Source organism: Geosmithia morbida (genome assembly GCF_012550715.1).
Source record: "Geosmithia morbida isolate 1262 chromosome Unknown scaffold_8, whole genome shotgun sequence".
NCBI lineage: Eukaryota > Fungi > Ascomycota > Sordariomycetes > Hypocreales > Bionectriaceae > Geosmithia > Geosmithia morbida.
The window spans coordinates 1,005,387-1,027,604 of record NW_023336195.1 but is presented as its reverse complement, the minus strand read 5'-3'; the positions used below and the strand labels follow the sequence as shown (position 1 = coordinate 1,027,604).

The 22,218-nt window shown below is 56.1% G+C and overlaps 7 protein-coding genes across 7 annotated transcripts; 4 read left to right on the top strand and 3 right to left on the bottom strand.

The window, feature by feature from the left end:
* Nucleotides 1-963: 963 nt before the first annotated feature.
* On the top strand, nt 964-2,825 carry GMORB2_7542 (uncharacterized protein; the record flags this gene model as incomplete). Its single annotated transcript, XM_035469507.1, has 4 exons — nt 964-1,444; nt 1,526-1,630; nt 1,735-2,050; nt 2,129-2,825. 4 exons carry the CDS (start codon nt 964-966, stop codon nt 2,823-2,825), a joined length of 1,599 nt encoding a protein of 532 aa, XP_035321202.1.
* Nucleotides 2,826-3,099: 274 nt separating this feature from the next.
* GMORB2_7541 (Short-chain dehydrogenase) lies at nt 3,100-4,310 on the bottom strand (the record flags this gene model as incomplete). Its single annotated transcript, XM_035469506.1, has 3 exons — nt 3,100-3,223; nt 3,301-3,576; nt 3,676-4,310. 3 exons carry the CDS (start codon nt 4,308-4,310, stop codon nt 3,100-3,102), a joined length of 1,035 nt encoding a protein of 344 aa, XP_035321201.1.
* Nucleotides 4,311-5,659: 1,349 nt separating this feature from the next.
* Nucleotides 5,660-7,367, top strand: GMORB2_7540 (uncharacterized protein; the record flags this gene model as incomplete). Its single annotated transcript, XM_035469505.1, has 2 exons — nt 5,660-6,082; nt 6,162-7,367. The coding sequence occupies 2 exons, from the start codon at nt 5,660-5,662 to the stop codon at nt 7,365-7,367; spliced, it is 1,629 nt and encodes a 542-aa protein (XP_035321200.1).
* A 2,456-nt stretch (nt 7,368-9,823) lies between these two features.
* Nucleotides 9,824-14,789, top strand: GMORB2_7539 (RhoGAP; the record flags this gene model as incomplete). Its single annotated transcript, XM_035469504.1, has 6 exons — nt 9,824-9,840; nt 10,385-10,452; nt 10,942-11,294; nt 11,407-12,106; nt 12,219-14,197; nt 14,274-14,789. 6 exons carry the CDS (start codon nt 9,824-9,826, stop codon nt 14,787-14,789), a joined length of 3,633 nt encoding a protein of 1,210 aa, XP_035321199.1.
* Nucleotides 14,790-16,317: 1,528 nt separating this feature from the next.
* On the bottom strand, nt 16,318-17,573 carry GMORB2_7538 (sterol-4alpha-carboxylate 3-dehydrogenase (decarboxylating); the record flags this gene model as incomplete). Its single annotated transcript, XM_035469503.1, has 2 exons — nt 16,318-16,962; nt 17,076-17,573. 2 exons carry the CDS (start codon nt 17,571-17,573, stop codon nt 16,318-16,320), a joined length of 1,143 nt encoding a protein of 380 aa, XP_035321198.1.
* Nucleotides 17,574-18,201: 628 nt separating this feature from the next.
* GMORB2_7537 (uncharacterized protein) lies at nt 18,202-19,626 on the top strand (the record flags this gene model as incomplete). Its single annotated transcript, XM_035469502.1, has 1 exon — nt 18,202-19,626. One exon carries the CDS (start codon nt 18,202-18,204, stop codon nt 19,624-19,626), a length of 1,425 nt encoding a protein of 474 aa, XP_035321197.1.
* A 573-nt stretch (nt 19,627-20,199) lies between these two features.
* On the bottom strand, nt 20,200-21,317 carry GMORB2_7536 (HMG (high mobility group) box; the record flags this gene model as incomplete). The annotated part of the gene is made up of 2 exons (XM_035469501.1): nt 20,200-20,640; nt 20,784-21,317. The coding sequence occupies 2 exons, from the start codon at nt 21,315-21,317 to the stop codon at nt 20,200-20,202; spliced, it is 975 nt and encodes a 324-aa protein (XP_035321196.1).
* Between the last annotated feature and the right edge of the window lie 901 nt (nt 21,318-22,218).

Here is a 22,218-nt window from a genome sequence, read left to right as displayed (position 1 = left end):
ACCATGTCCAATTCCGATCTTGCTCTTACTTTTTATCTCGTAATACTGTGCCTGATTAGCCCTATAACGGGGTTTGCCCCCAGGCTAAAGTGGAAGATTATTAGTCTGGCAGGAACCAGTTTGGGCAATACTACATAACAATGGCTGGGAGGGCAGGTGCGATGGACTTGAGGGTATTCAGCTCGTAATAGCTTGTAATAGGACATGAGCTCGTAGGAATTCACTGCTGTAGTATTCTATTGTTGCTAGTAAAACAGCGCAGATACTACGGAGTCGTAATAATACGTAAGGGCTGTAACCGTCAAGGTCAAGGACCACCAATCCCATGACCGTTTTTCCCTCCTTTGGCGCCCGCAGATGGTTTATGCGAGGGATAAGAGAAGAAGGGGGGGGGGGGAGAGGAAGAGGGAGAGAGAAAAAGCAAAAGAGGCCGCCCGCCCATGCATTCTGCACGTGCTGCATTTGGCAGATGAGCATGCCCTGGTCTTATTACTCCTACTACTGCCATTACTTCAATAGTGAGTGGGAGCAGTGACTTATATTCTAATCCAGCGTACGGCATTAGTAGCAATGCCTCTCTACAAAGTACGAGTAATAATACATGTATGTAATCTGTACTCTACGAGGACTTGACTCACGTCAGCCATCCGAGGTCCTCAGGAAAAAAAAAAAAAAAAAAGAAGAAGAAAAGTGACTGTCGTGTCTGAGCCCCTGCCAATATTATTATTTTCCCTCGCCAACGCTCGCCGTCATCGCCATCATAGTTTAAAATCTCCCTATTCAAGAAGGGCATTTTGCTCTCTATGAGGATCTCGTTCTAGAAGTCTCCGTTCTTGTCCTATTTTAAGTACNCATCATAGTTTAAAATCTCCCTATTCAAGAAGGGCATTTTGCTCTCTATGAGGATCTCGTTCTAGAAGTCTCCGTTCTTGTCCTATTTTAAGTACTTCTTAATCGTACGAAATGGTGACGACAACGTTTCAGTTTATTGACCAGTCCACCGTCGGTCGCGACTCAAGACGCACCATCCGCAGTCATGTCATGAAGGGCAAGAATACCGGCAGAGTGCGCATCCCGAAGCGACCTGTCCAGCCATCCAGGGTCATCGTCAGACCATACCACAATGTGCCCCCTCCAGTCTCGCGCAAGGTTGAAAAGTCCCGAAATTCAAAATCGGGCGGTGACAAGACCCGTCGCGATGACGTCCTCGGCACTCACCCGGAGACGACAGCTGTGGCTGTCGTCGAGACCAAGAATCAGCAGCCGACATTGCAGATGCAGATGCAGATGCAGATGCAGACTCCAACCCAGAAACTGGATATGTGGATGACGAGGGCCAACTCCACGTTGGATCCAAGGTCGCCTGCCCAGGTCGCCAACGAACTCTCCGGTCTGGCATCGTCTGGTGACATGACGCCTCGCGCCCGCGGTTCCGCGATTTACTGTATGGCCAACTTCAGCTCTCTCTGCCTCTCAGAGTGAATCGTCGGTCCCGCTGACTAGAGTCTTCTAACCTCCTTCGCAGTCCTCCGCCTTGTCGGCAACTCTCTGTACCCGATATTCTTCTGTGCATCCAGCCCCGATCCCGAGCTGCTGGTCTGGTTCCAGTACATGCTCTTTGACGAGGCTTGTAAGTCAACCCTACTCTCTCGCATACAATCACAATCCCTAGACAGGAGTGCTGACACGGACATCGCCTCTCTTTTTTCTTCATCTTTTTTTTCAAAATAAAAGATTTCCACGCTTTTGTTGCCCTATCTGAGGTGTGCGTAGATCTGTATGTCGGGAGGCCTCGTCAGGCCCGCTCAGCAGAGTTCCGCTACCACGTGGCTTCGGCCCTGCGTCGCATCAACCAGCAGCTGTCTGGCGCCAACGCCTTGGTGGACTCGAGCTTGGGCGGTGTCATCATGATGTGCCTCCTCTCATCGGCCTGCGGGCAGCCCACCACCGCCGGCATCCACTTTGACGGGCTCTGCCGCATGATTGAGCTTCGTGGGGGTATAGACGTCCTCCGACACACCAACGAAGCTCTCGTCGAGAAGGCTCTCCGGTGAGTACATGCCTACTGCTGTCTTCTTCGACCTCCCACCGTACCTGGTCACATGCGCGTATACTGACCAATGTCCAGGATCGACGTAGACTTGTGCCTGCAGCTGGGCTGCGCCACCCGTCTACACCCGGCCCAGTCGATGGAAGAGATTGTCCCCATCCTTCGGCACCCGGCCCTGGCGGTCCCGTCACCCCTCCTCAATGCCATCCGCAACACCGGCGACCAGGACGTGTTCGACATCATCCACGACATCCTCAAGGTGTCGCGCCTCCTCAGCTCGGGGATCGCCTCGACGATGCTCCGCCCGTCCCAGTTCCAGACGCTGATCACGACAGTATTCTACCGCCTGGTCGCCGTCCGGCCCCTCGCCTCGCCGCCCGCGCACGTGCACCCGGTCGCCAACGCCATTCACCTCGCCCTCCTCTCCTACATGACTACCTTCCTCGTCACCCTCGGCCACCAGTCCGTCGTGCGATACCATCTCCTGACCCGTCAGCTCAAGACCGCCCTCAGTGACTCGGTCTTCAGGGCCTCCATCGACCCCGCCACTCATCTCTGGATCCTCGTCGTCGCCGGCATCTCGGCCCTTCACGACGACCAGGACTGGCTTCGTCCCCGCGTCGCCAACACGGTGGCCTGCTTTGGCATGACCGACTGGAAGTTTGCGCGGAGGCTCCTCGCAAAGTATCCCTGGGTCATCGGCTTTCACGACCAGTCGGCGTCGACTTTCTGGACAAACTGCTTCTCGCAACCCCTGAGGGATGACACTGTATAGCTCTGGTCGGTCCAGCAGAGGAACATGGAACGGACATGTTCACGCACGCAGGCATGTACATACTTGACAGAACATGTAATATCATGATGATGAAATACACACGACACTTTGGACACTTTGGTAGACAAAACACCAGCAAAAGTTCTATCTCATACATCTCCATATCCTCACAAACGACCCTGGAGTCTCATCTTCTTCTTTCGTCCTCCCACGCCCGTTAGTTTTCCTCCTCACCCTCAACTTGGTACCAGATGACAGTCCCATGTTCCCACTCTCAAGTCAGCGCCCGATCAACACAACCAGGCTTAGCCCGATCCAATATGGCCGACAGCTCAGCCCAAAGCTTTCGACCAAACTTCCGGCCGTCGTCGTTGGATACCCACTCAGGGACATGATCCCTGAGTAGACACAATGTCAGCCCACATGCTGAGCGCCGTGCCGGTAAAGGGGTAGGGTGTGTCTCTCGTCAACTTACTCTCGAATCTCGCAGTAGGACAGGTACTTGCCGTGCGACACCTCACCGGCCTCCAGACTGTGCAGCAGGTTCCGGCTACCCCATTCGGCACTCCGTCCTATAATGATCCTCAAGAGCCCAACCATGATCTTGTTCTTGGCGTCGGTGTGACGCAAAAGTCCCGTCGAGCAGAGGCCTGGGTTGATCAGATTGATGATGACACCGTTCTCATCAACGGGGAGAAGAGATGCCAGTTCGCGGACGACCACAACTTCGAGAAGTTTGGATAGGGAGTATCTTTTTTTGGGGGGGTTAGTTATGCTTCATGGCAAGTGGGCGGGGCGGGGAGTACATGCAGTATAGAAATGAGGGCTGAGAGGGAAATGACTGTCCTACCTTTCTGTCCCGTTCATAGACCACCGCTTGGGGTCGTTGAGATCATCAAAGATGCGGCTCCTGTCGACCTTGACGACGTCGGCCTCCCGAGTAAAAGCCAGGCCGCTGCTGACGATGCCAATGACGGGCTTGGTACCGTACCTAGCGGCGCAAGCCTTGAGATGCGGCAGCAGCAGGACGGCCATCAGGAAAGTCGACACAACATTGGTCGTCAGGGTGCTCTCCATGCCTTCAAACAGCCTCCAGTCTGCCAAGGCGGTGGCGGCGTTCTCTATCAGCCCGTCGACGCGGGGAAGCTCCCTCTCGACGCGGGCGCAAAAGTCCACGACGGACGCGTACGACAACAGGTCCACGATCCACACCTGCCCTATGCCGCGGACGCCCGTGGCCTCCTCGATGGACGCGAGGGCCTCGTCGCCCCTCTCCTTGGACCGGACGGCCAGGATGACTCGCTCGGATCGGAAGGTGATGAGGTGCTTGGCGCACTCGTACCCGAGGCCGATGTTGGCGCCCGTCACGATATACGTCTTCCCTGCGCAGGTAGACCGGCTGACGGCGAGGGGGAGGGTGCTGTACTGGTGGTAGACGATGGCCGCCAAGGACATCCTGCCACTGACAGCTTCTCTGGAAGACATGGTGGTATGGCTTGAAAGGGGGGCAGGGCGATATGCTCTCTCAACACTCGGTACGTGGGGTGAGAAAGAGAGATGGGGGGACTGCGTATGCCTTTTTATGTCATGTTTCTCTCCCCTCCTTCTCGTGCTTTGCTAGACTTCCGTGAGCCCCCCCCCTATTCATGGCAGATCTTGTAGGGGAGTTTACGGATATATGATGCTGTTTTAACGCCGGCATCACATTCAAATTATCCGATGCTCTGATTGAATGTGTTTGATGTTCGTGCCTTGGATGTTGGGGCGATTTGACTAATGAGGAATTGCTTGCCTATTCGGGAAAATGTTATCTCATTGGTCGTTGAATGGGCGATGATGAATGCCAATTGCGTATGTAAGCTGGAGGGAGGGGCCTGATCAGAACACGCACATCAGTGTTCGTACAGTAAGCTAATGATGATACAATTAAAAGGAACATGGAAGACATTCTACTAGTCTCGAAGCGTGCGAAGTGAAAAGCCTGAATCAATTGCGGATTCTACGGAATCTACCCAATCCGCATGTCTCACCACCCAACACCGTCATTGCCATGCCAAGTGCTATCGGAGCATTCTATATACCCAGCAAAGAAGGGAGAGAGAGAAGAAGAAAACCGAGAATCGCCCCCCTCAAGACCAAGGCGGTCAGTCGTTAACAAGATATCATTCTTACGCTCTACTCTGGAAACCGAGACAGTTCAGCAGAATGCAGAATGCAGACGTTGAGCACCGACGGAGAAGAAGAAGAAGAAGAAAAAGAAAAAGAAGAAATAACATAAGAAACATAGCATAAGAAACATAACCTCCTGCTTCTGGCAAGTAGCTGTGAAAGACACGGTCCGGTAGACAAGTGGGGAAATACGTCACCCACCAACAGCATGTTATTGGGTGGATGCACCTATGGATGACGTCTACGCAGGTCTCTGCTACTCTCAGGCGAGTTTTCAATCATGGGACGAGTACGGAGAGATATTAGTGGGAAACTTTAAAGAAAGAAGAAGAGAAATATCCATTGCTTGGGTCATCCACAACGGGAATCCGATGGGGTGACGTCGTCATCGTTCTTACATACCTTGCCGTTACGAAGTACTAAAAGGCATTGCTCATCCCCTCCTCCCCTCCCCCCTCAGACGCTCCAAGACTGAATCTGCTACACGTGCTAGCCCTACTAATATTTACTACAGCAACCGACACAACAAGTCTTCGGATTCTACGGGTACGACAGGCGCATACGATTCAATCCGCGGAGCCTGGGCTCATCTTTTTTTCTTCTCTTTCTCTTACGAGGCAACATACCAGAAAGAAGAAGTAGTAAGAGAAATAGAAGACGGCAAGATGCCGCTCTTTTCCAAGAACACAGATGAGCAAGAGCAGCAGCAGCAGCAGCAGCACCCTCGGGACAATGACGCCAACCGGCCGACCGCGGTGCCAGACGAGCGCACACGGCTGCTGCCAGACTCGGAACGAGCAGAAGGAAGGACGGGTGCACTCACACCCGACGACCCGGCCGTGACGCCGTACAACCTGTGGACGATCCGCTTGCTGCGCTTCGTCACCGTGGCATTCACGCTGGTGACGCTGGTGTGGTGGACGCTCGTGCTGATCTCGGGCTTCGTCACGCCGCCCGGTTTCCAGACGAGGGGTGGCCCGTTCCTGTCGTTTGGGTTCGCGTGTCTCACGCTTGCCAACATGGTCTTCACGCTACTGTTCTTCGAGGTACCGGCCAAGGCTGTCCGGATATTGTGTCTGGTCATGGCGGTGGGTGGTCTTCCCTTCCCTCCCGCATGTCTTCCGGAGAAGGATGACGGTTGGATCGACGTCGCTGACTTTCGTATAGGGAATCCTGCTGGTAGACGTCATCGTCATCCTTGCAGTGGAGAGGACACGCTCCGACGAGGGCTGGGTCGGCACGGTGAGCGTGGTGTGGGCTCTGCTCATGAGCCTCTGGTCGGTGCTGGTGGACAGCACGGTGAAATGGGGCAAGGCAGAGGAGGAAGAGAGGCTGACGGGCCGGCCGGAGACGAGGCGGACGCTGGTCGAGTGGGTCGGGGTGATGGCTTCTACCGTGGCCGACACGCTCATGACGGTGGCCGTGGTGCTCATGACGCTGACCATCTTCCTGAGGGCCTTCGACTCCCGGGTGGCCGCTCCGGGGAAGATGTACCCCGTCGACGGGGGCAAGTACCGCATCCACGTCTACTGCCGCGGAGGCGAAGACAACGGCAGCAGCAGCACGGCAGGCGTGGCGGCGGCAGATCTACCGACGGTGCTGTTTGAAGGTGGGGAGAGGTCGGTGGAGAGCGGGCTGTGGAAGCTGGCCGATGAGGCGGTGGACAACGGCTCGATAATGCGGTACTGCTTCGCCGATCGACCGGGGGTGGGGTGGTCGGACGCGGCGCCGAGCCCGCTCAGCGCCAGCTTAGCGTCCGACGTACTGAGCGAGGCGCTCTCCAGGGCGGGCGAGCACGGGCCATGGGTCCTGGCCAGCGCGGGCGTAGGGTCCATCTACCAGCGCGTCTTCTCGTCCCGGCACGGCTCCGACGTCCGGGGCCTGGTGCTCATCGACCCCCTGCACGAGGACTACCTCGAGAGCGAGGTGGGCTCCCCGGGGAGGGGGTTCTTCCTGTGGCTCCGCGGCGTGCTCTCCCCGCTCGGGCTGGACCGGCTGCCGGGCGCCATCTTCAAGGGCCGCTCGTCCAAGGATCGCATCTACGGCCGGGCCGAGGCCCAGGGGCCCCGCTTCATCTTCTCCAAGCTCCAGGAGAACCTGGTCGCCTCGTCGTTCACGAAACGGGACGTCCAGGCCAGCCGCGCCATCCAGCCGCGCGACACGAACCTCGCCGTCATCAGCTCGGGCCAGCGCATCAAGAAGGACGAGGCGTGGGCGCGCAGGCAGAGGGACCTGACCAAGCTGACGGATAAGTTGAAGCACTGGGATATCGTCGACAGGGCGCCGCACGAGGTGTGGAACACGGCCGAGGGTCGCGAGACGGTCGAGAGGAGACTGCGGCAGTTGGTCCACGGGTCGAATGCCAAGCACTGAGGTTGACAGCACCGTCAACGAAAACAGACGGGATGAGTGGACAAACAATGTTCAATTCTTCTTCTTCTCGGTCCTTCTCAGCTACCAGCATCATCGGTATTGCACCAAAAGGGGAGGGCACATAGGAGGGAAATGAAGGTCATGACGATTCATCTCACCAGCGAGTGCACACGAACGTGAGATGAAGAAAACAAAGGTTGAATGGCTGAAACACGTGACCTTGCGTGTTCAGGCCATCGACAATCAGAAATACGGAGCAATACAACAGTTAATTAATACTTTAATATCACACGTGCTCGTATCAGAGTTGCTGATCAGCGTCATTTCGTCGTAAAGAAGGAGTCTTAGAGTGTCCTCATACATATTATGTGATTGTTATACCATCCCTCATTTCTTCCCCCTAGTGGTCAGCCTTGTCGATTTGGGAAGAAGGAAGGAAAGAAAAGAAAAAAGAAAAAAAAGAGGCACGTGACTCAATGACAGGTCGCGTCGTGATGTATGCTCCTACCGAGAGCGGGGGTAAGGATGCTGCAAGACTAAGACACAGTTTTTGCTTTTAGCCACCCTCCCCCCCCCCTTCTTTCCATAAATGATGACAAAAGTAGGACGTGTATCCTGTCAGGATGCTGTCAACTGGAGCAGCTCCTACTGCTGCATGATGATAGCGAGAAGAGAGGAAGAAAAAGTTAGGTGACATCCCCACGTCATAGGTAGGGTAAGGAGGGTCAGTATGACAGAATACTCGTGCAAGGAGGGCCGCAGGGGGGGAGGGGGGGGGATCAGGGCCTTTTAGCGAATCCCCACATACCGGTACACCAAGTAGGCAGCACCACCAGAGAAATGTACCGTGTCTGGCAATCATTTTAAAAAGTATACGGATAGATGAGTACGTTGGGATCACAATACGGTATGTCGTATCTTGACAGGGTTTCGTATTAACATTGTAATACAGATACGCCCTAGGAAAGAATGTTGTCTCGCGTAGGATGGGAGGGGGGCAGCAGACAAGCATTCGGATCAGAGTCTTGGCGCGTTCATACTGATGTGATGATTGTGCTACATGCTTCGTACCTGTTGTTACATCGTGATGCGAGGTCCGTATTTCTACTCTCCATGCTTGTACGACTGATGATGCTACTGCTACTGCTACTGCTGCTACTCGATGCCAGTACTCGTATGTGCGAGTAGCTCCCGTACTCATCGTCATAGTACGTGAATGGAGTGCTACGTTAATCAGTCAGTCGGTACGCGCACATAATATGATACCGTGCACGGGGTCGGGTGGGAGTGGAGATTATGTAATAAGCCCACACATCCAACTTCATGGCAGTGCCTGCATGCTTCATTGCAGTGATTCATCCCTACTATTATTATTAACCCGTACGGACGGGGTATTGCTACGGACGTGTTGGAGCATGAAATAATACAACTTACCTACGAGCAGCGTACCTACAGCGTCGGGTCGCTGTACCGGCTACCCGCTGTACGGCGTGTTCTAGTGGGCGTCCGCAGCACGATGTCGAGGTACTCACTACCAAGACCCGTACTCAGACTCGTACTCACAATGGATGGTCGTAGCGGGGACCGGCGCCAGGGGAAATTGCCGCGCCCCGCAGCCAATACAAGTAAAAATGAGTACCCGGTACGTATTGGCAGAGGATGGATGGGACCAAGGGACCCAGTCAGAGAGGGCCCAGGCGACGGGTTACGGCCTAGCAACGGACGGGTCTGGGGGTTGGAACGGTAGGGTATGTACGAGTACGAGTATCCGTACGCTGTATTGCAGAGTATACGTACAGGTATTGCCAGCACTCGTAGTATCATTACAGGTAGGAGATATAAGAAAAAAACCCACTGGAAGGTTGCCAGCAATACAGGTACATCATCCATGCCATCCGCAGTAATAACACGCAAGACGTTCCAAGTACTCCGTACATACCTTGCTTGCATTGCCAGTGCCAGCACCCGGGGCCAGGGCCAGGGGGCCAGCACCACCTTCTGTCCTTCTCTGTCTCTCTACCTGTAATCTGTAGTCCATAGGCCCCCACCCCCCTCCCCCCTCCCCTCCTCCCGTCCATTGTACGAGTACCGCCCTACCGCCCACTTCAACGCATGTCCCCGGTACCAACAATAACAACAACAACAACAACAACAAAAACAGCAACTCCTCCTCTGCTACGGTCCACGGACCACTGCTACTACTACTACTACTACCGAGTCCAAACTCCTGCGGGAAGAAGAGAAAGAAGAGAAGAGTGAGTGGGAGGAAAAGATACCTGTATTCTTACCCAAGTACGACCCATACCAGAGGTACATCTACCACGCACGCACACGCACGCACACACACCCACTTCACTACACCCCCGCTGTCATAACGGGGCACCAGCCGCAAGCCGTTGCACCTTTGGGCACTTTCTGTTGTGCTCTCTTGCCTTCTCGGCTTGGCCTTGCACTACATGTACGAGTATTGCCCGTTACTTACGCCCAAAACACCCCTCTCTTCCTCCTCTGTGGTGTGTCTTCCGACCGCTTGATTACAACGCCCAACCAAGGCGACGGCACCGTAACCAACCATTCTCTGTCCTTTCTCTCTATTCTCTCTCTCTCTCTCCCCCTCCCTGTCTGGCTCTTCTGTCTCATTCCTTATTACCACCTTGCTCTCTGCCTGGGTAGCCACATCACCACTGACCACTACAGTGGCCCTCCCCTCCCCCTCTAAACCAAACAACCCCCCCCCCCCCCCTGGACCTGGCAGCTAGCTGCCTCCTATCCGGGCTCTCTCTCTCTCACCAACCCGCCCCTTTGTTTGCTTTGCCTGACCTCGTCGTCGTCCTTCTATTGCCTGTTAGCCGAACACGACTGCTTCTTCACGTCGCACGCGCCTAATAAGCGGGTTTTATTTGTTTTCTTTTCTCTTCTTTTTCTATACCTTCTCGACACACCCCTCGTCTCTGCAGGAGGAAACCACATTTCGCCTTCCCTACAAACGAACCGAGCCCTCCTCCCTCTCTCCGCAGACCCGACCACGACGACCTCGACGACGACGACGACGACGACAAACGAGCCTCACCAACCCGCGCTGGACGTGCCTCTATTCATCTTGCCAATTGACAAAGCGCCTCCGTACACGTCTCTTCTCGACCGTGATATACATCCCCCTCCCTTCGCCGACACGTCTGCTGATGCCGACCAAGACGACCCCTCCCCGACCTTTGCTAGACTCGTGGCGTTGAGAGAAGAGGTGCCCCCGGTTGGCGGATCCCGACAGGCTCCTTAGCTGGGAGGGGAATCTTCTCGGCGCCGTTCAGCGACACACGTCGACAAGCAGGCCACCTAGACGCAACACACCTTTATATATATATATATATATATATATACATACACGCACGCACGCACACGCACACACACACACACACATATATATATATATATATACATATATATATACAATATAAACACGCTGGACCCTCCCCCTCCCTTTTCCGACGACCTTGGGCCATGGCGTCGTCTGAATACGCCAACGGTCCACCGGGGGACCTCGCGCGCCCTGAGGCTCCCTTGGCTCCCCCCTCAGAATTCGACCGCAGGACCCCGGACCCGCCCTTCTCGAACGATTCCTACCAGAATGGTGGCAGCAGCGACCCCAGAACCCCAGAGAGCGGCCACAGGTTGAGGCCTACCGCCTCGGTCGGGAGCAACGCTGGCGGTTCCAGTATCGGTCCCGCTGTCGGTCCTCCCAGTGCACCGCCTACCAACTACGACAGCGATACCGCACGCGGAAGCAACGAGCGCGTCAGGTCGCGGAACAGGAACGGACGCACCCCCAGTGGCCAGATGAGGCTCTGCAACAAGTGCGGTGAGCCTCTCACCGGCCAGTTTGTCAGGGCCCTCGACGGCACATTTCACCTCGACTGCTTTAAATGCCAGGTACGTATCTCGCTATTCCCTCTAATCGGCAGGATAGCAGGGGGGGGAGGGGGGGGAGAGAGAGAGGAAGGAGGGAAAGAAAAAGGTCAACGTTGCTGACTTCAATCAACAGGATTGCGGTGAAATCGTCGCGTCAAAATTCTTTCCCGTCGACGACGAATCTGGTCAAGGCCAGTACCCCCTCTGCGAGACCGACTACTTTCGACGCCTCGGCCTGCTCTGCTACCAGTGCGGCGGTGCTCTGCGAGGCTCCTACATAACGGCCCTTGACCGCAAGTACCATATCGATCACTTCACCTGCTCCAGCTGCGATACCGTCTTCGGTGCGCAGGACAGCTACTACGAGCACGACGGCAACGTATACTGCCACTACCACTACTCGACACAGTTCGCACAGCGCTGCAACGGCTGCCAGATTGCCATCCTGAAGCAATTTGTCGAGATATTCCGCAACGGCCAGAACCAGCACTGGCATCCCGAGTGCTACATGATCCACAAGTTCTGGAACGTCCGCCTCGCACAGTCGTCCGAAGATAACGCATCTACCGCCATCACCCCAGACGACCCCGTTGGCCGCGATTACATCCGCCAGGTCGAGGAGCGCATGGAGGAGAAGGTCTTTCGCATATGGAGCGTCCTGTCCACATTCGAGGAGTCGTCGGCTGCCTGCATCTCCGACATGCTCCTCCATGTCAGCAACGGGGCGTATCTCGAGGGCGTCATGATGGCCAAGCGCTTCATATGGCATGTCAAGATACTGTTCCAATCTACCGACAAGCTGAACACCGCCATGTTGGGGGTGAATGAGAAGGGTAAGTCAAGTCTTCTTCTCTCCCGTCCACGTCCTCTGCCTCTGCTGCTCCGTGACGTTGCTCTGAAACGCCAAAGTGTGCTCGGTCGCGCGCGCTAACCGTGTGTTGGCAGGCTTGTCATATGGCCGGGAAGCCAAGCTGCTCTGCAAGAAGATCGTCTCCTTCTTCTCTCTCCTGTCCAAGAGCCAGGACGCGGGCGCTCACAAGCTCGGCCTGACGCAGGAGCTCCTGTCGCTGGTCACCGGACTGGCACACTACCTGAAGCTCCTGATCCGCATCTGCCTCCAGGGCGCCCTGCGACTTGAGCGCGAGGCCAACGCGTCCGACGGTCTCTACCAGTTCCTCGACGACCTCAACGGCTTCGAAGCCTACAAGAGCGACGACAACGCCCTGCAGTCCAGCCAGGCTAGCACACGGCTCTCCGCCAAGAACTCGGACCAGTGCGTGTCCTGCAACCGGTCCATCGAGGACGAGTGCGCCAAGAGCGGCGAGCTGCGGTGGCACCTGCCCTGCGTGAGGTGCACGCAGTGCAAGCGGGAGCTGGGCAGGTCTCTCGGAGAGGCCCTATGCAACTCGTACGACGGCAGGATCCACTGCACCGAGTGTGCCGGCGGTGTGAGGGACGGTCTCATGCCCTGCGAGCACCTCTCCAAGCTGGGCCAATACATCTTCCTCCTCAAGGTGGCTCTGGCCCGCCTCCTCGACATCTTCTGGAGCAACGGCACGCTGCCTCCGCCCGGGGACCAACTCCCCCCCGGCGCCGGGATGCCGACGGGCGACGGCGATGGAGAGTCCGGGGCCCCCAAGACACATTCCGAAGCCTGGGCGAGATCCCAGAGTGCCGCAGCCAGGGACCACCGGCGAGAGTCGTCGTACGAGAGCACTCTCAACGACGTCCGGAGACTGCGCAGCACACGGCTGGACCGCCACCTGTCGTCGAGCGTCAAGCAGGCCAGGACGTCGCGCGTCATGGACATGGACGGCCGAGGACCCCGCCCCGTGTCTGTCGGCGGCGAGGGTCGCGACACGCAAGACTCGACAGACCGCATGTTTGGTCACAATGATGCCATCACCCTCGATGACATCCCGAGGATCGTGGCAGCCGAGCAGTCGCGGGAGCAGCAGAACGTGCGCAACAGCCGCGCACAGCCGCCGGGCGGCGACCCGACGGGCGCAGCCGACGATGGCCGCCAGAGGAGCATGTCTACGGGCAGGGACCAGGGCCTCCGCTCGGCCGATCAGATGCCTACCAGCATCAACCGCAAGTTCTTCTCGGAGCTGTCAGCCCTCGAGTACTTCAACGTGCGACACCTGGCGGTGCTCACGATGCAGCCCATGATCATCCGCGAGTTCACGACGGACGAGCTTCTGGGCTTCATCGAGTCTAAGAAGCAGGTCACGTTCTGGAAGAACCTGGGCAAGGCGTTCAAGAACGACAAGAACAAGGTCAACAAGAAGAAGGCCGTCTTCACCATACCACTCGAGACCATCATCGAGCGCGACGGCGCCGACTCGACCGACGGCGTGGGTCCGGGAACGCTCCGCATCCCCGCCGTGGTGGACGACATCATCTCGTCGATGCGCAAGATGGACCTGTCGGTGGAGGGTGTGTTCCGCAAGAACGGAAACATCAAGAAGCAGCAGGAGCTGGTCGACCGCATCAACACGGAAGGCTGCGACACGGTCAACTTCATGGAGCAGCCCGTGGTGCAGCTGGCGGCGCTGCTGAAGCGCTACCTGCGTGACCTCCCGGACCCCCTCATGACGCACAAGCTCTTCAAGCTGTGGGTCAGCGCCGCCAAGATCCCCGACCTGGACAAGAGGAAGCACTGCCTCCACCTGACGTGCTGCCTGCTGCCCAGGAGCCATCGCGACTGCATGGAGGTCCTCTTCTCCTTCCTCAAGTGGGCCGGCTCATTCCACCAGCTCGATGACGAGCTGGGGTCCAAGATGGACATCCGGAACCTGGCCACCGTCATCGCGCCCAACATCCTGACCAACCCGGCCAAGGCGTCTGTGCTCGACAGCGAGGCCATCTACGTGATCGACGCCGTCGAAGTGCTCATCAACAACATCGAGGAGATGTGCCAGGTAAGTCTCGGCATCCCTCGCTGACGACGTATGCGGGAACGTGTTGAGTGGGAGAGACTGACAAGGCTGATAAAAGGTCCCCGACGACATCCTCGCGCTGCTCAACGACCCATACATCTTCAGCAGCAGTGGCGACAACACGACCAAGGACATCATGAAGCGCTTCCAGGAGCGACGTGGGCACATCGACATCACGGACGTCTCCGAGGCCTACAACAGGCAGGATAGCTCGACGCGACCACCGCCGAGACGGGTCGACACAGACCCGGCAGTGTGGCAGGCGGAATCGTCGGTGCGGCACGTCCAGGAGTCGTCGTTTGTGCCGTCCGCGAGCGGCCAGCCGCCGCCTCCGAGAGAGGCAACAGGGACACCCCCTCAGCAGCAGCAGCAGCAGCGGTGGCGCGGCCCCAGCGAGCCCGGCCCCCTGCCTCCGGGCGCGACGCAGTACAACCACTCGGACGGCAATATCTCCGCAGCTACACCGGATCAGCAGTCGCAGCAGTCTCAGCAGGGACAGCAGCAGAGACGTGACTGGCGAAATTCCGGATGGGGACGTCAAGGAAGTGGTCTGGGTGTGGGCGGAAGTTCATAATATCTCTTCTCTCCCTCGCGCTCGCTTCATTCTCTGGTCTCATCGCCTCCTGACCGTATGCACCTCCTCTATCTTCTTTTCCTTGAGTCTCTGTCCAACGGCGTTCTTCCTCACACAACAATCGCTCTTACACCGAACATACACGCACACACACACACACACACACCTTTGCATACAAGAAAGACCATGATTTGGCAAGTCCCAACATCATTTGCATCTCTACGGCGTTATAGTATGGGACAGAAGAGAGAGAGAGAGAAAACAAGCTCCTTTCCTTCTCATCAATTCGTTCTCATCCTGAATTCTGCAGTCTCTCGATCTGGACATGAGGTCAGGGTAAGGAAGAGGAGACAGAAGAAGCAAGGAATGGAAAGCTGACAAGGAAATAAGAGAATAAAAGAGAGGAAATATCTTATTCTTTTCTAAAGAGTAGGAACGCACAAAAAAAACAATTAACGCATGAATTGACGAAACTGTTTTTTCTCTTACCCCCCCCCCCCCCTTTACATTTCTCTCTAACCAACAACACTTTTTTTCTGTTTCTTCTCGACATTTTTTTCGTCTCCTGTCTTCACAGCGAGTCCTTTTTTTTTCTTCTTTTTTCTTCTTCTTTTTCTTCTTACTATTTTGAATCCATGGCATTCAACACTTGGTTCTTGTTCAGCGAGAGCTTTTCCGATTTTTCTTCTTTTTTTCTCTCTACGTCGTTTTACAGAAAGAGAGGTGGATGGGGGTTTTTTTTGGCGGGTGTCCTAACAAGAAAAGTTGCAAAAGAAAGACGATCCCCCTTTTTCTGTTTATTCCGTCCACACACACACATACACACACGCACACACACCAAATCCTGTTCACACACAGAAGGAGACGGGCTGTCCTTTTCCTCTCTTCGAGATTCTTTCTTACCCTGTTCTTTTTTTTTTTTCTACTTCTTTTTCTTATACCTTAGTTTGGATTTTGAAACAGTTGAATTTGGTCACATGTGGTGCATAGAAAAGGGGCAAGGTTTTATCGTTTGTTTTTTTTTTCTCTTCTTTTTTTTCCCTTTTTTTGACTTTATAAGCTGATGGTTGAGGGTTGAAAAGGATAGTTTTTTTGTTTTTTTTTTTTGTTTTTTTGAAGCTTGGGGAAGTTTTATATATCAAGAATTTTCAGGTTTTCATATTTTCAACAATTATTCCCTCATCTTGTGCTTGTTACCGTCTATGGTGTCAAGGTTCTTACAGTAAGCGGAGCGAGAGAGGGGGAGCTCCCGTAAGACGGCCGGGAGGTTGAGAGTAGTCAAGGATGGAATGGTGATTTACTACTATGTAGCATATATAGATGTTTTAATGGTTCGGCCTAGAGTTGCTATAAATCTCCTAGGTGGTTGATTGCGAGCGAAGCGAGGACAAGTCACCGACAGGGCCGCCTAAGATGACCGGAATGCAGCGAGCATCAAGACGGGCAATGTGTAGACGGGAAGGGGACTGTAGATCTCTTCATGGTGGATTAAAAACGCATTAATATGTCATATACAACTAAGAGAAGATCACTTCTCAGCGACAGCAGCAGCGTCCCTGGCATCCCGGTCGAGGAACCACTTGACACCGCGCTCGACACCCTCCCGCAGGGTCCAGACGGGCTCGTAGTGGAGCACACGCCTGGCCTTGGAGATGTTGTAGTACCTAGTCATGGTGGACATGGTGACGGCCTTGCGGCCAAAGGTGGGGGTCCTGCGGGTGATCCAGGAGAAAGTCTCGCTGAGGAAGGCGAGGAGGAAGGCGAAGTCGGCGGGGAGGCGCCAGAGGCCGTCGGTGCCGGAGCGGTCGCCGGCGGCGGCGTAGATGGAGCGGGCAAAGTCCCAGAAGTAGACGGGGGAGTCGTTCGTGACAAAGAAGGCCTCGCCGTCGACCCTCTCGTGGTCGAGGGGCGCGGTGGGGGAGGCGGCGGTGGCGAGGAGCAGGCGGGCGGCGAGCAGGTGGGCGTGGGCGACGTTGCCGACGTAGGTGAAGTCGAAGATGTTCTCGTTGTCGCCGAGCTGGACCTTGTGGCGGCCGTTCTTGTAGGTGTTCATGAAGCCCGCGAGCGTCTGGACGTCGGCCTCGCCAAAGATGCCGGCCGGGCGGATGGCGCAGGTGAGCAGCTTGTACGGCTCCTGGCGGTTGGCCTTCAGGACGTCCTCTTCGGCGGCAGCCTAAGGAGTGTTTCATCCCCGTCAGCGAGTTTTCTTCTTCTCTTTCCTGTCTCTTCCCTCTTACATGCGTAGATGGAGAGGCGATGCGTGTATATATGTATGTATGTATGTACCTTGGTCTCACTGTAGTATGAGCCTTGCTGACTACCTCGGATGACGGGCCACCTCTCGTCGGCATTGATGAGGTCATTCTTGTCGTCGCTGATGACGCTGGCGGAGCTGGTGTACACGAGGGCCTTAGCTCCCGACTGCTGGGACGCGCGGATGACGGCGAGGGTGCCGTCGATGTTGACCTTCCGGAACAGGTCGTGGCTGACGCTGCTGTCGGCGGCGACGGGCGAGGCCGTGTGGATGACGACGTCGGGCTTGAGCTCCTCGAAGATGGACGTGAGCTTGTCGACGTCGGTGATGTCGCACTCGTGGTAGGTGGCCCGCTCGTTGCGGTTGCGCTCGCACCGCAGGTCCACCGACGCGACCGACGTGGCCGTCCAGCTGGCCGTGCTGTCGCTGTCGCCCAGCGCCTGGTTCACGATGTGGGAGCCCAGGAAGCCGTTGCCGCCTACCACGATGACGCGGCCTAGATCACCTCCTGCCTTTAATTTCGTCGCCATTGCTTCTGCGGGGGGGGTGGAGGCGAGAAGGAAGGGAGAGGAAGAGAGAGGATGATGGTTGGTGATGTTTTGTAAAGAATCTCGGCTGCTATGTGTCCATGGCTCCATGCTTCCCCCTAAGTGGTTGGAACCTCCTGATCCGGGGTAGTTTGGACGCATCATGTACAGGGTACTCTCCTCCCACGTGAATGTCGTGTGGAGATGAGGGTATCAGATACCTGAGGCGGCCTCCCCCCTCCCCCACCCAGACTTTTAGTGGAGCTCTACAGCTTACATGGCCCATAATTCCGAAGCCACACGTGTACGCCAGCCACATACATATCTGCTGCCTGACAACTGTGGCGCACTAGTCATGATCTGTTCGTGAATTATACCCTCACGTTTGTTCATTCCTTCTTGTTCAAACATATTCCTCTCCCTCTCTCTCTTTTTTTTCTCTCTTCTTCCTTCTTACAGGTCAAGTCCGGCTGTGTGCATCTATATTACAGATTCCTGTATCTCTCACCTCTCACAACAACAAGAAAATGGTGGAACCTCACCTGCCGTGACCCCTTCCGCTCGCCCAACTTCACACACTCCTAGGCCGACGACATGATCGCTCTCTGCCTCAGCACCACCTTGGAATGACATGGCGAATCAGTCTCATGACGTCGAGATATTGGTACACGTCAACGCACCCAGCCGTGTCGCCGATGATGCTGCATACCGTGCCCTGGCCTCGGCCTATCTAGCCTTTGAACCCCTCTCACATGGCGGCGTGCCCGTGTCCCGACCAGACAATGGAAGCCATGATGAACCTCTGGCTCGCAGTCCGACCCAAGACCAGGCCTCTCAAGCTCGACGCCAGGGATATCGGGGACAACCGCCATCGTCTTCCCAATCTATTGCCCCCATAATCGACTCCCAGGACCTCAGCTTCCACAGTGTTCTGGACAACCGGTCTTCGCCGCGTCTGCGTACGGCGGCTGGACGGCAACCACCATCAAAGGACTATACCACGCCATCACCACATCCGCAGGGGACCCCGTCATCACAGAACCAGTGGAGCGCCCCGCCCAGTCACATAAGCGATTCGTACCCTGTGCCCAATGCCGCCATATACGCTTCCCCCACGCGCATCCTCCAGAGTTTCATACGCCGACGCCCTGCGCCTGAGAGCAGCCCTGCCTCACGTCCGTCCGTGGATCTCGGCGATTATGAAATCGCCAAAGAGCCCTATGAGCGGGATATCGCCATCCCCTCGTCCATACCAGATCCAGACCGGCACAGCGACGGAGAGTGCCCGCCAGCCGGTACCCCAGCAAAGATAGTCTCGGTGACTCCACAGTTGGCAGTAGCCCAGAGGAAGCGCCGGCACCATAATCTCAAGGTACCCGGACCAGACGACTCCCACATAGATGTTACGCACATCTCAGCCAGTGACTTGAGTGCTGCGCATCACGAGCCCGCAGAGCCAGAACCGCCAGGTGCCGCTCCTGCTGATGTTCCTCCATCCGCCCAAAGGACCATGATGTCCACAGACCACTTGACAGGTCTGGTTCGCCACGACAGCGCAGCAGCAGCAGCATCTATCCTTCGCCGGCAGCCACCTCCGGCAGCTGACCAGGGAATGATGGACGCGCTGGAGGCCAGACCTCCGTCTCCACCTGTGGGCGTGGCTTCGGTCGAGCCAGAAGACCTGGTGTCGCCCAGGCTAGCCAGGCTCGCGGTCCAGCTGTCGTCGCGCTACCGGCCCGAGGCCACGCGCGTCATCGAACCGCTCGAGAGGGGCTACTGGCTCCTCGACTGCAGCAGCTGGGACGTCGAGAGGCGCTTGGAGGCGTGGGCCTTCCTGGCTAGCTACATCGGTGGCGGGCAGGCGGGATGGGGCGTCTGGTGTCTCAGGGGTGAGGATCACTCTTGGGTCCGCCTGTACTGCTGGGGTCACCTTGCCAAGCATACGTATCTCCTGTTGTACCTGGCGAGCGAGAGGAAGCTCAAGACGACGGGGGCCGGTTGGACGGATGCAGAGGGGGATGTCGTCTTGCGGGTTCCGCCGCAGGGCCGTGGCTGATGTTGGGTATTTCGAGAGGGCTGATATATACATCCACATACCCTGGGCATCCTCTATTGAGACGCCACCTGCTGCCAGGCCTTATCTCGTAGCATGGCGGGGTGAGCGTTAGACAGCTTTTACGAAAGATGAGCCAAGATTTCCGATCAAGTGGTATCTATGAGTACAACTCTTTGAACGTATCGGACAGGACGAGGAAAGAACAGAACGGAAGGAGGAAATCAAAGAAAAAAAGAAAGAAAAGCCTCAGCGACACATATACACGGTTCCACACCTGTGCAGACTCTTCATTATGACCCTAGACTTCTCACATCAGAGGAAGTTGAGTCCCTTCTATGATCCTAAGACCCAAACGCAAAGCAGACGCCTCCCGACAAGACGGAAACGCACGCGGCCCAAAGAGAATAAAACTTGGATGAAAAAAAAAAAAAAGAAAAAGAGGAAGATGAAAAAAACCATCAGGGTGGGGGTAAAGCCGAGTGCATAAAAACACAAGAGTATCGTTTGGAATTGTTCTTTTTTTTTTTGTGCATGTCTGTTTGTTCATTTCGTTCAGTTCTCCGTGATTAATCCTCAGAAGGGTTGAGGGGGGTTCTTGGCCACGGCCTTGTCAGCAGCCTTGTCGGCTTTGACCCTCTTATTGGCCTGGGCCCGTATAGCCGTCATCTCGGTGTCGTAAGTATTCTTGTCGGCAGCATACTGGTCCTCGAAGCGACGCTTCTCATAGTCGGGCAAGGACTTCCAGGCGGTAGCGGCGTCGCGGAAGGAGTCGGTGACGGGGCGGCCGGCGGGGAAGGTGGCCTCGGACTGGATGTACTGGACGAAGGGGTTGCGGGGGGTACGGGGCAGACGGTCGTCGACGAGCTTGGGAAAGCGCTTGTCCTTGACGAGGCGGGCGAGGCGGCGGCGGGCGCGGTTGGCGAGGTAGACGACGTCGACGGGAAGGCTGACGATCCAGGCCTTGTAAGCTGCCTCGTTGGCCTCCTTGTTGGCTGCGGCTTGGGATTCGAGGCGCTGCGAAGATCACGTCGCGTCAGCTCTTCTCATCACATTGTCGCTTCTCCTCTCCTTATTGTGTGTGCGTGTGAGAGAGAGAGAGAGAGGGAGAGGGAGAGAGGGAGAGAGGGAGAGAGGGAAAAGGAGAAGAAGAGACATACCTGCATCTCTGAGTATGACAAGCCATCGAACTCAGCCTTGACGGCACGAATGGCATCACCCATGGTCGACGTACGCGCCCTCTCGGCGGGCATCTTCTCCGCCACAAATATGTTCCACGGCCGCACGGCCGCAGTCTTGGGGGCCAGCTTTAGAAGGGCACGCCGCTTGAGCTCCTTGATCTCGGCCTTTTCCTGCTGCTCGGGCGTGGGAGGTTTGGCGGCCTTCTTCTTCTGCGCAGGCTTCTTGGCGACAGCCTTCTTCTTAGTCGCGGGCTTCTTAGCCGCGGGCTTCTTAGCCGCAGCCTTCTTAGCAGCAGCCTTCTTCTTCGTCTTCTTCTCTTTGCCCTCGGGAAGAGCAGCATATGGCGACGTGGCAAAGGCGCGGACGGTGGCGGGACGAGGGGCAGTAACTGCCGGTGAAGATGACGAGATGCTCAGACCGGCAAGGCTGCGCGCGAGGCTGGCGGTCGGGGCTCCGACGGCGGCACCAGCAACGCGACGGACGACCGCCCTGCTGACGGATGTTGCGAGCATGATGATGGTGTGTGTGTGTGTGTTGCGGATTGAAAGATTGGTGGCTCTTCCGAGGGGGGGGGGGGGGGGGGGTTAATAGAGAGACGACAGTTACAGCCCTTGGATGATACTGGCGTGAGAAGATGGTCGTATGCGTCTTCGCAAGGGGTGGTTGGGGGAAATGGCCCTTGTTACGAGAGCTTGGTTCAAGGTACGGGTTTACAGGTACAGATTGCAGTGTGTAATCTGTACTTGTTGTGTCCCGCATCCAGGAAACTGTTTTTCTGGTATTGAAACTAGAATCTAGCGGAGAGTACAGGGTAATTCTTCGTACCAGTTTTGTAGCAGGCCGTTTAGTCCGATTATCCATTCCAGGAGGGGGCATTCAACACCCTCGGATTTGAGCGGGGAAAGAATAACAACATGAGGAGGATTTCACAATTCTCTCAAATTTCACCCGCGTCTGCTCCCTCTCGTCAGACTCTCGTCGTAGAGATAATTGCAATTTTTTTCCCCCGAGGCTCTCAAACGTCATCTGTGCTCTCTTGAAGCTATCGGCCGGAGCTCAGCTGTTGTGGCCAATCACTCATCGTGATGTCAGCTTATGTAACACCACTCGGGCAGGCTGCCGTGGACGCGAACCACCACAGCCTGGCCATACGACGTAGTCTCGTTCGCTTCCCTCTCCGCAACTTCATCAACCTTGACCTCGACCTATTCCATCACTCTTTCCTCACGCTCTTCTAGACTCCGGGAGAGATTAACCGTCGAGAAATTTTGTTCCGAAACCCCCCACGAACAATACCCGCCGAGAGATTACCTCTCCGCCCCCCCCCCCCCCCCCCCCCCCCCCCCCTCTCACATCGAACCCCCACCATAAACCACCATGGATCACCGTCCCATGGCCTGGGGTCGTGTGAGT